The sequence below is a fragment of the Terrapene carolina genome, unplaced genomic scaffold (genome assembly GCF_002925995.2).
Source record: "Terrapene carolina triunguis isolate 2854851 unplaced genomic scaffold, T_m_triunguis-2.0 Scaffold62, whole genome shotgun sequence".
NCBI classification, from domain to species: Eukaryota; Metazoa; Chordata; order Testudines; family Emydidae; genus Terrapene; species Terrapene triunguis.
Window position 1 is genome coordinate 11,559,317 of NW_020664413.1, and position 12,623 is coordinate 11,571,939.

Consider the following 12,623-nt stretch of genomic DNA (forward strand, 5'->3'; position numbering starts at 1 on the left):
GGGACTTGTGGGGGAGAATAGACAGTTGAGCAGGGCTATGTGGAGACTATGATGGGTGGACAGCACTGTTTAGGACAAACAGTATAGGGAGAGGAAAAGATGGGCAACGTTTCACCTTCAGGGGAGACACGTAGCTGAAGACAAGCTTCACTGTGATGTTCCACAGGCAGTTCATGACAAGGAACTTCTCTTCAGCCTCACTTCTCTGACCCACACTTGTCCACAGCATTTTAAAGTAGAATGAGGTATTAGAATTGGTGGGGAAGGCGATGTGGGAGGCATGAGGGAATAGTAGAGATGTGGGAGAGGATGGGGCTAAGAAAGGCATGAGGGAGATGAGGGGCACAGGGATCGTTCATGTCAAGGCCATTTCCACACTAAAGAAATCTGGTAACTGACAGCTAAAGGATGCTTAAATGCATTTTCTATTCAAACAATACCCAGTTAAATCAGGATTCTCCTCCACACCAATCTCAGCTTGCTTGCCTTACTACCCAATCCCCACAATACCCAAACACACAGACTCCATGGCTCCACGGTAAACTTCCCTTCCTATTCCAACATATAACCAACCATCACACATCAAATTCCTCTCCACCACACTTAGATGCACCTCAGCTCCAATCTCATACAACCTGAATTCTCACATTTCCTAATTTCTGAGGGCTAGGTTTTGCAAACTTAACAATGTTTAACAGATTCTATCTGGTATGGAATGTAAGAGTTGTACAAAAAACCCTCCGACACACTCAGCCTGCCTCCCTGATTGAGGCTGTGCTTAGCACAGAGAGTCAGGAGCAAAGAGATTGTGGGCAGTGTCCACTCACCCTGACAATCTTCCCTATTTGTGGTCCCTTTTATTGTCCCCCAACATCACATATGCCCACACTGTCCCTATGTCCTCAGGCCTCCCTGCTGGCAATCCCAGACTGATGGACCCGTTTGTGGTTTGGGACTCTCCTCTGGTGAGCTACTGAAGATCTGCTGCCTGCAGAAGCAGCTACTTCAGAAGCAAAGCTGGTAACTTTACTCCAGAGACACCTCTTACCTAGGGTGACTAGATGTCCCAATTTTATAGGGACAATCCCGATATTTGGGGCTTTGTCTTTTATAGGCGCCTATTACCCCCACCCCCGTCCCAATTTTTCACACTTACTGTCTGGTCACCCTGCTCTTACCAGACACCCAATTCATTGATATGGTACAAGGAAGCAGAGAAAAGGGAATACAAATACCTTAAGCTTCACTTTAGACAATACTAGGGACCAAAGTCTTCCCTCAGATACACATGCACTTAAATCAATAGAAGTCAAGCCCATTTATTCAATGGCAAAATTATGACTTTTTACATTCACAAGCCTTACTTCCTCTCCCTTACATAAGGCTCACTTGCAATAGCCTATAACAAAAGAAAGCTCCGGATAAATTATTTAATCCTACTCTAACAATATGAAAAGACCGAAGATAAAATAACAGTTCACTTTTTTCATACACAGATCTCAGAGTCCATTACACAGCAACATCCCATACATTGCTGTGACAGGGCAGGGGTAAACCCCTTGAATGCCCTGCTAAAATGCTGGCTAAGCCCTGCTTTTTGGTAAGGAGGCCAAGTGAAGGGGCTTGGGCAGCCAGCAGAGGGCCCAGCTGCAGGCCCTAATAAGGGCTGACTCTCAGCAATGGCTTGAGTTAAATGCCAGCAGCTGGGCTGAGTAAAGGAGGGCTATACAAGCCCTGAGGAAAGCTCAGTCAGGAGGCTAGCCTGGGAGGAGACAGGAGGGCTGTATCTCTGTCTCCCCACCCACGGAAAGGAGCCTCATGGGCCAGCAGACCCTGGGGAGGGTCTAAATGTGGATAACTCTTGGGGGAAACAAAGTGGGGTTGCATTGTTAATAAAGACAAGGGTGAAGCACTGAAGAAGGCGTGAGGACTATTTATTTAACCAGCCAACACAGGGAACAAGCACCAGAGGGTGGCCCCTGTGCCAACTGCATTATCCCTACCTTCTATTAGAAAGTAAACAGGAGGATAGTTGTCCATTCATGGACCATAACTGCCTAGGAGTCAGAACCTTCTCCCTTCAGAACTTGTTCCCTGCTCTCAAAACTCCAGTGTTTCATGATGCTTACAGGAACTGCTGAGCCCGTTAGCAACCAAACAGAATGCAAGGATTTAAAGAGACCAAACCCTGCCATGTCTATCACATTCCTTATATTTTCATCTCATCAAGCAAGAATTCTTTACAAATCTCTTTCTGTGACCCACGTTTTTTCTCCGTTCTAAGAGGGGCGTGTCGTAACAGAAAGGAAACATTACTGGTAGGCAATTTTCATATTTCAGGGTGTGCTGAGACAAAGAAAACTTCAGCTACAAGGCGAGATCCTTGGCCAAATACAAGCACCTAAAGGAACCTTGCAGATTGATTAGTCTGTAGATTAGAGGGAGGCATAATTGGTCAGAAGACATCTATTTACAGATGGAAAGTAGAAGCCTTTTTCATCTGGTGGCACTGGAAAGATGTTTTAAGTGAAAGTGGGTAAGTGTACACTGCAAATAACCCACAACAGCAGCAAGTCTCAGAGCTCAGGTCAACTAACTCAGGATCACGGGGCATGCCGTCCCCTGCTCACAGGATTTCAGAGCCTGGGTTCCAGACCAAGAGGGAATGTCTACACTGGTATTTTTAGCCCTGTAACGCAAGAGCCGCAAACCCAAGTCAGTTGACCCAGGCTCTGAGATTTGCTACCACAGCTTGTGTGTGTGTGTGGGGGGGGGGGGGGCTTTTTAAATTAAATGCAGTGTAGACATACCCAGCGTGTCTACATCTTGGAGTGTTTTTCCAGACCAACATGTTCCTTGAGCTGATCCACTCCTAACCAGCAGTAAGGAAGGATAAAATTAGATTCCATGAATTCTGTAGCTGTATTTTTCTGAATTTTAAACCACATCTAAAACAGTAATTTTGAATGATGCAATGTGGAATTTTTGATTTTTACAGAGAAATGTCACAATAAGTGATGGAATATTTGGATCCATTTCATGAATACTGCCAACGATTTTGTTTCAAGATATTTGTGGGCTCAGGATCTGTACGCAGATTAAGGGGGTAGGATGCATTTTCAAGACTGATTTCACCTTGTACTATATTTTCTAAGAGCCATCCTAATAGTGTTGGTCCTCATATTGGCAGTCTAGTCACTGGCTCTTCAATATCTCAGTCATCTCTCCACCACTTTAGCAAGATACTTTCTTGCTATGGTACGTTGACAGCCAAGGCTCTTCCAGAAATCTTTTACAAAGAAATTTGATTCTTGTGACTGTGGAATGCCCTATGACAGTTTGCCAAGTCTCACACTCATCATGTCCCTTTTATAAACTTGCCTCTACTGCAAGGTCTACAAGAGTCTTATAATTAAAAGGGAAAAGAAAAACTAACTAACTCTTGCTCACCTATTGATACCCCAGTACATCCCATTTTCTGTGCATCTATCTTTTAGTGGCCAAAAATATCTGTAACCCACAAGCCTGGGTGTGGTGCTCTGTCCCATCTAGTGGCACCGAGACCACTTAGAGAGAGAGAGATTAATGAGTCTGCTCTACAGCCTTAGCTAAGGTCCATATGGCTTTTAGCTCATGCAGTAGAGGCTCATGCATTTAGCTCCAGAGGTCCCAGGTTCGACTCCACCCACCAATGACTGGGGTCTGTCGGTGTTACACATCTTTTGTTGTAATTTATTGTATTGATCACATTGCATTAAACTATTATTAGCCGTGATAATACTAATATTGACAATACTAGTAATAGGCCAACACGAGTGAGAGATCTTATGAAAAGAAAGAACGATTCAATTTGCAGAGCACTTTTTAAGAGTTTCAGTGGGCAACACATGTTGATTGGCACTGGAAGGGAAAGTTGATGGCAGAACAACACGAGGCAGAAAACGATCTTGGATAGACAATGTGGTATCCTGCATGGATCAAAAGGACTATTCATCCACAAAAGATTAGCAGAGGATCATACAGAACAGCCTACCACGGTTGCAAACCGCCAGTAATAGAGATGCCACGTAAGGAGAACAACAGATACTTGATACTGGTGAGTGGTGCAACAAGTTTTCCTTTTAGAGATGTGTTAGATGTAAATGATATATGTTGATTAAATGTTTTTAAATATTTGCAACTTTTTATATTGGCGACCGGGATGGAAGGATACAAGAAAAGGATTGTCATGCACTGTAGTGCTCACCTCTTTTACCAAAGTATACCATTCATCCAGATTTAGAATTCAGTGGAATCATATTGCTGGGTTTCATCCTTTTCTTTGCTTTCCCCTCTCAATCACACTTTGAGGTTTTGGCCATAAAACTTTGTAACATTACTTTTTGTATATTATTAGCAAAATTCTCTGATATGAACCAAACTGATTCCTCCTCCATCCTATGAAGCTCATGGAAAAAATGTTCAGCCCTTAAAGAAGTCAACTCTTCCAAGGCTTGAGAGGGGGAAGAAAGGAAGAAATATGTGATATGACATCTTCTTGAGCTGTAATGCTAGGACTAGCAGGGATAGGAATATGTGATACTCAATCTTCAGTGTCAGGATGTTATAACAGGTAACAGCACCGAAGTCACCTCCCACCCAACAATTTAAATAATAAATATGACATTTATAAAGAAGCTTTAATGCCAAAGCACTTAACATATTTAAAGTGAGATAGAAAATACATTCCACCACTGAATCCACCACCACTGAAATACTGCCAGCTCTGGGGTGGGAACACGGCAGCTCTTTAAACTCACACAGCAACACACTAGCAGTTTAGGCCAATTTAGGAATACTATATCCAACAAATTATCAGGGTTTCTGTGTCAACCAAAGTAGTAAGGACAATATTTTGAGAATGAGAGAACACCAACATATTAATTTATTTAAATTTTTATTCATACAAACCTCTCTAACATCTACTAGGTGGTCTGGCTGCAGAATAGGAACTCTCTTTCCTGCTGGCAACTTGTGATGTCCAACACTAAAAAAAGAAACTGGATTTTGGCTGGGTCTCCTCTGAACACCAGGAGAGTTGCCACTTCCTTGGGATGCAAGAGAGAAGCTGCGAGATTTCAGTGGAGGATTGTTCTAGTGAATAAACAAGCATATAAAGAAATTTTAAAATTCCTAATACTCAACAAACATTTCATTAGGCACATAAATCAGAATATAAAATCAAGAATTAAATAAAGTGAGGGAAAGCTAGCTTAACCCACTGTTTTTCAACTACTCTGGTAATTAATGTGCACAAAGTGTTAACTGATAAGTGAAGAAGTTTCTGTTCCTTTGTGCTATTTCCTGATAATTGTCTTGCTCCACTGCTTACAGTCAGCTTGTGTTTGCTTACATGCAACCCAGGAATTGCGATGAAACAATATACATCACTTTACATGATTAGGAAGTAGGCCCTTCTATTCAGGTTTGAGCTCTGCAGGAAGATTAACATGTAAACTGAGAGGCAACAGACTACACAGGGGTGAACCTGACATTTAATAGAGAAGAATTTCATTTACAACCATTTAGAAGACAAAGTGAAACACATGCAGGACTTGTCTACACTGATAGCGCCGCAGCACTTAGTGAAGACGCTACCTACACTGACAGGAAAGTTTCTCCCATCGGCTTAGGTACTCCACCTTCCGGAGAGTTCGTAGCTATGCTGATGGGAGAATCCCTCCCTCTGCCTACACCAGGAGTTAGGTCGGTATAACTATGTCGCTCGGGGGGGTGGATTTTATACCATAGTTATAACAACATAAGTTTGTAACGTAGACCAGGGCGCAATCTCTTGATGATAGAGGAGTCAGAGCCAGTCACAAGGAGTTAATCCTATTTTAGAAGAACCTTAAAGTTTTGGATTTTTTTTTTCAGATTTTAGGGTAAATGAAGCAAAAATTTAAGAATATACTTCTATAACGTACAATACACGTATACACTAAAGCAACAAAGCGTTGAAAATGGTTTGTGAATGGAGCTAGCAAGCCTTAATCTTCAGGCTTGCTAGAAACTCCTCTCAAGGAACACAAACTTATGGAGGAGCCTTTTAAAAAAGAAATCTAATTCAGGGGAATTAATTTGGACACAAATTTTCCTTTTAAACAAGCCAAGCAAAAAATGAAAGTTACAACTGGAAATCTGAGCTACAATTCAAAACTCCAGTTCTAAAAACAAGGAATTTAGGATCAAAAACTGTATTCGGTATATCCCTGAATTTTTCAAGTATTGAAAAGCCATCCAGATAGCAAAACTTTAATAGAAATGTATTGTGGGGCGAATACAAAAACAGCCTTAAGTATAATACTGTGGTGGAGCTAACTTCTTGTGTTACGAGATAACAGTCACCCTCGCTGCAGCAAGATATCCTTGTTAAATAAAAGAACATGACCTCCCCACAAACATTTTCACCTTGATGAATGTCTGCATTGTACCACTGCCATAAATTAACTCCTGGAGTCTTATTCCCTCACCCTCAATGCACTCAGGGTCATACCTTCAAAATGGACCTGCTAAAATTAGGAATGGCATGACACAGTGAACAATACCTTTTCATCAAATGTCCACTATGCTACTCCCCGACTAGTCAGCAGGTCAATACAGGAATTACTTTACAGAACTTAAAACAAAATAAAAATAAATACTGACTTTAAAAAACAAAAAAACCACATTTCTAGAAATTCCTTAAGAGTAAAATATTATTTTAACACCACTGAAAATTAAAGTAAAATAACAGATGATTTATAGCAAGTTGCTAGAACAATTTTATTGTACATTTGAGGTTAGGACACAATGTTAGCTCAAGTCACTAAACTTCAAGTTTCATCCTAAATGTACCTGTAAAATATACCTGGTATAAACAACCAAGGAAGGAGAAATCAAGCTCCAACCATTAGTCGTTTTATGGCCCTTTCCTCAGGGCTGGTGGGTTACCCACAAAACAAAAGCAAACTATGAAAAACACTCAGCTTTAAAACCCACAGGGGCTTCAGCTTCCCCTTCCTTTTATACTCTGTACTATCAGCCACATGACCAGCTGGGGCCTGTTAACCCTTCGCAGGCTGCAGTATCTTCACCATTTCATAGTGCCATATTACATATTTTAGGAAAAGACCATTTCTATTACAGACTATATATGTCAAGTGTACTCAGCCACACTCTCATGTTTCCTCTAAGTATATTGGGAACTTTTCAGATTTCTACCTTAACCTTATCTGGCTCATGGATTAATAGAATATATCAGTTTTCAATTACTTTTACCACAGACCCTAACTGATCAAGAACATGAATATTTTCTCACACGTTTTTAATTCAAGAACACATTAAAATCATGCAGTACCTTTCCAATTGCTTCCGTGTGATGCTGCGTGCATATCTGGAGTCTGCTAACCCAATGCTGCCGTTCTTTAGCATCGGTGGCTGATAAAAAGCAAACAAAAAATGAAGTATAGGCAAGCGTACAGATAATTTTTCTTATTCCTTTAAAATAACACTAATGTAGCACTAGTACACGATAGGCTTCTTTTTCCCCTCTCTGGGTAAAGAGAGAAACCAAATAAAACTATTTATAGTGCATGGAACCAATATCATATCCTGGTTTTATTGTCCTTCAGAAGGAATGTACAATTTCCTCTTTGGTAAATCTACACGATACAAGAAAACATACACAGGTCAGGAAGAATGCAATGGTGAGCCTCAAGGGAACAGGAACAAAAAGACATTAGCCCAAATTTCCATCAAAGTCTTTTCCATGGCTCTAGACCAGGGATCAGCAACCTTTCAGAAGTGGTGTGCCGAGTCTTCATTTATTCACTCTAATTTAAGGTTTCGCGTGCCAGTCATACATGTTAACGTTTTTAGAAGGTCTCTTTCTATAAGTCTATAATATATAACTAAACTATTGTTTTTAAAATGTTTAAGAAGTTTCATTTAAAATTAAATTAAAATGCAGAGCCCCCTGGACCGGTGGCCAGGACCTGGGCAGTGTGAGTGCCACTGAAAATCAGCTCGTTGTGCCACCTTTGGCACGCATGCCATAGGTTGCCTACCCCTGCTCTAGACTAAGATGCCTGTAGAGCAGTGGTTCCCAACCACTGATTCAAGTGTCAGTACTTATACTTTAAGCTTTTTTCCATTGGAATTATTGGCTGGCTCTCTTCCCACCAGCAGAAGTTACCTAACATAAGTTATGAAACACTGAAACATAGAATTTAAGGGACTGTCTATTGAGGTTCCTCCCCAAATCAAATTTATCGTCTTGGAAAAAGTCACCATCCCATAGATTCTGGGGCCACACACACAAAAAATTAGGATATTATACTCTGTGTGTGTGCAGTTTTGTTCATATGTTTCTAAAGCAAACAAAGAGACAACCAAACACAAAACTACAACCACATTTAGGAGGCAGGAGTATCCTCTAGTCTAGTGGAAAAATCTTCTGTCCAAGAACTTAAGTCATACCTCTTAGTTTGTACTGCTCTCCACTAGCAGCATTAACGGTGAAGGTATGAGAGTCTTCATCGCTGGGTGAAATTACAGCTCCAGCTAGCTGCAAGGTACCTCTGGGCTTTTGATTTCTAGACTGTTCATTCACGAAGTACTCCAGTAGGCCAGCTTCATTGTTTAAAACAAAAAATCTGTGATTGTGATAAAAAGTCCATTTATAAAATAAAACTCACGTACAGCTTTTTAATATAAATAATCTCCACACAAGTTTGGGGAAAATTAGTTTTTGTTTGAATCGGACCATTAGACATCAAATGGGTTTATGCAAATACCACAATTTGCCAACACAACTTCACCAAATAGCTTAAAAATGCACAAGATTAGACTCATACAAAGATTCTTTAAAGATCAAACCTTTGCATGGTATACGTGAACTGTCACTAAGTAAATTAAAAGTACATTTATGATACTTCAGGAATGCAGTCTTGGAAGACTTAGCACTGTGCATATGAGAAACTTTAAGACAAAGCAATACCAGCCACAAAAGATAGGAGAGTGTAATTTACATCACTGGACCAATGCTAGTTAGGAATAGACATACTCACAACTTAGGCAGTGCACAATAGAAGGTATTTCAACAGGTGTCCTTAGCTAAACTCTCTGCCACTACTGTTGTGCAACATACTGCATTAGACAGCTTGTGCCTCCAACCACAACGTTGGCTGTATTGTTATGGTGCCATATAAAGTTTGAGAAAGTGTTGCTGAATACCCCCTTACACTCATACATCACAACAACAAAAGGCCATTTAAATGCTTAGTAGTCCTTCTCTGCTTTTCATTAATCTCTTAGTCATATACTAAAACAAGATGTTATCCCTAATATGGATGTAGCAGGTCCATCTCTTATCTACTTGTCAGTTTAATCCATATTAAATCTGAAAAATACATAATTTCCCCCCCCATTATTTTAATTGCTTAGTAGAAAAAAACTGACTGAAAAACATATTGATTTAGATATCAATCAATCTTGTTAAAAAAATTCAAAAAAGACTTACCGATATTGCCAGCCAGTGACGAGATTGGTATATTTCATTAAATAGCCAGAAATATTTTCCATGTGATCACTGTTAGAAAAACCAGACAAAAACAGTCAGATAAGACCAAATAAACTGACAATTAAAACCGTTAAAGTAAAAAAGATCTAGATCTTCATTTATGCAGTCTAAAGTCCACTTTCAGCAAACTGCTCAAAATTTATTTTAAGAAGGAGAATTTGCTTTTAAATAAATAAATTAATTAATGGAGATATCCTATCTCCTAGAACTGGAAGGGACCTTGAAAGGTCATCGAGTCCAGCCCCCTGCCTTCACTAGCAGGACCAAGTACTGATTTTGCCCCAGATCCCTAAGTGGCCCCCTCAAGGATTGAACTCACACCCCTGGGTTTAGCAGGCCAATGCTCAAACCACTGAGCTATCCCTCCTCCCCCTCCTTCTTTATTACTGCAGAATAAAGAAATTTTAAGCAGACTTATTGGACTGTCAGTAAAATTAAAGAATGAAAATTTTCAATATTGTTGAAGCAATGAAAGACAGTCTGGATCCATGATATAAAATAGACACTTCTGGACACATTTATGATGCTTTGATATTAAGTAGTGAATATACTATTTATGACTTCTGCCTACCCACCCCTCTTCTCTCCAGGGGGGTAGTTTTGAGTTTCTACACACAATTAATTTTCACCACCTTAAAAAAGACCCTTATTAATCTCACTAATTGAAAAAAAAAATCTGTCATTAGGCACTACTAATTAAGTAAATAAAGTTCTATTTATGTTGAATTTCCAGAACCATCAACAACTACACTAAAACTGTCATATTGCAAATAGAGAAGATGCTCTGAGAAATCCAAGAGATAGTTTCGGATCACATTAAGAAATACTTTAAAGTATTAAAATGTCTTCTCCATTTGTTTTATAACAATTTGGCACAAAAGATTAACAAATAATTTCCCTTCTGGGGTCCAAATCGGTAAGAAGCTCAGCACTATCTCCCAGTGAAGACAAGAGGCACTGGGGGCCGTCAGTACTTAGCAATATTAAGCTCCATATACAGAACTATTAGTATATATTTTCAATTAATAAATATTTGCCAAAGTAGTTACTCGCTCTGACTGTACTGGTTAGGGATGGTCTTCTTAGGAGACCAGCTCAGAGTTGTATTACAGTAGTTCCTGGAGGCCCCACAGTGCTAGGCACCATGCACACATAGTGAAATATAGTCATTGCCCGGAAGAGGTTACAATCCAAATAGACAAGACAAAGGGTGGAAGAAGGTCTCAATTTTACAATGGGGGAAACTCAGGTATAGAAAGATTAAGTGACTTGCCTACCATCACAGAGGAAATATGCAGCAGAACCAGGAACTGAACCCAGGTCTCATAAGACTGCAATCATTGGGTGTAATGACAATTGTTTACTTTTATAGAGAATTATAAAGATAATTCTCTATAAATATTTTCTTTATAGTTAAACCTCAAATTAAATCTCAAACCTCTGCCTTATTATAGTAGTTGATGGTTCTTACATTTCCCGGAATTCAGAATATATGGGAACACCTTACCCAGGGAGCTTACTGATAGGTAAACAAGTTTTTCATCTTTACTTAAAAAACATATGCTGGCAGAATATGGCTACTGAAGTCAAGGGATTAATGTAAAATCCATTCATTAACAAAGACTGCTAGAGCCAGTAAGTATCAGGCACAGTGGAAAATCTTTGTCTGCATGCACAAATCAATCTATTGCCTACATTTTGTTTACAAAAGGTTTCACTAACATGACAATGTTAAACTGTTTATATATGTGAAATTCTTACTATTTAAACATTATGCAGAAAAATTACACCCAATTACATCTTAAAGTCTTTTTTATGACATACCTAATAGGACAATCCAAAGTAACATGTTAAATCATTATCCCAGTAAGAGGTCTTGCTGACTTTGTCTCTATGAAGGTATTAAGTTGATGAATAATACTCTAATTTTTTATTTTTTTATTATTTTTTTTGCGCAGAGGACATCAAAACAAGTGGCACTAATTCTTTCACCCAATTATAGTACATAAAAATGGCACATCTGAAGCACAGAGCTTTAAAGAAAAAAAAAGTAAGGCAGTTTAATTTTATGTAGCAACTGGCTTGTGACCTATAAAACGTAAGTGGCTATAGTTGCATGTGATCATACAACAATACAAAACTAGGTCTATATAGGGCTGAGAAGAGGCTCCTAATCTACCAGACAATCTCTTTCCTAAAGACATCATGATTTTGCTAAAGCAGCTGGACAATTACACACAAAACGTAGGGACTGTGTTGGATGACATGTATCTTTGCAACTTTTAATAAATGTGATGACCTATTTTTCCCCTTTGCTAGTCTCCATCAAAGTTCTTTCCTTTTAAAACTATGCCCAGAGAGCATGTAAATAACTGACAAAACATAAAGGACTGAAACATTCATCTTAGAGAGAGAACATGAGGAAGAGAATTGCCTAACAATATTGAAATCTACCAACATTTCTCATGTCAAAAAGTATTCTATAGAAACCCAGTGACTGGTTCCTTTCCCAACTCCATCAGTTCTGCACAGAAATGTGTCATTCAAGCCTCCTCTTCATTAGAGAATTGCAGTGCAGCAACTTAAACAGGTGTGGCAGGACCAATGCAAGTTGCAACAGGGGAGTGTGACCACATTAACTCCATCCTGTTTCAAACAGTGCACCACATCCACACATAGATCCTCAAATGTAGGACTACACAAGTCATGAGGCACAGGGGCTATGCCACGCTGCACCCCGACGCTGGAAGAATCCTGCCACACCAGTTCCAGGCTTCGAGGCCTGGTATATAGTATGAGTTCCACTGTCTTTGGATGACACTGCTTGAGAGGGTGTGGGGGTGTGTGTGTGTGGGGGGGGGGGTGTTCATTTATTCAGTCTTTTCAAGTTTAAAACTGTTTATTCCCTCCCCTCCATTCTTTCATAGGTCCAACAACAATTCCATTAACCAGTGTTTTCTTCTAAGAGGGAGAGACAGGTATGCTCTAGGTCTGGAGGGAAGACATCTTTTTGGGTGCCTCA

General features: G+C 39.7%; 1 protein-coding gene across 2 annotated transcripts in view; it reads right to left on the bottom strand.

The window, feature by feature from the left end:
- OSBPL11 (oxysterol binding protein like 11) overlaps positions 1-12,623 on the bottom strand; it is a 68,856-nt gene that overhangs the window by 28,187 nt on the left and 28,046 nt on the right. For both annotated transcript variants that reach the window (XM_026647409.1, XM_026647408.2), the window contains exons 2-5: positions 9,542-9,610; positions 8,500-8,675; positions 7,379-7,458; positions 4,951-5,133 (exon numbers count right to left, since the gene is read on the bottom strand). In XM_026647409.1, the coding sequence (XP_026503194.1) occupies positions 4,951-5,133; positions 7,379-7,458; positions 8,500-8,675; positions 9,542-9,610 (508 nt within the window). The remainder of the gene's footprint in view (positions 1-4,950; positions 5,134-7,378; positions 7,459-8,499; positions 8,676-9,541; positions 9,611-12,623) is intronic.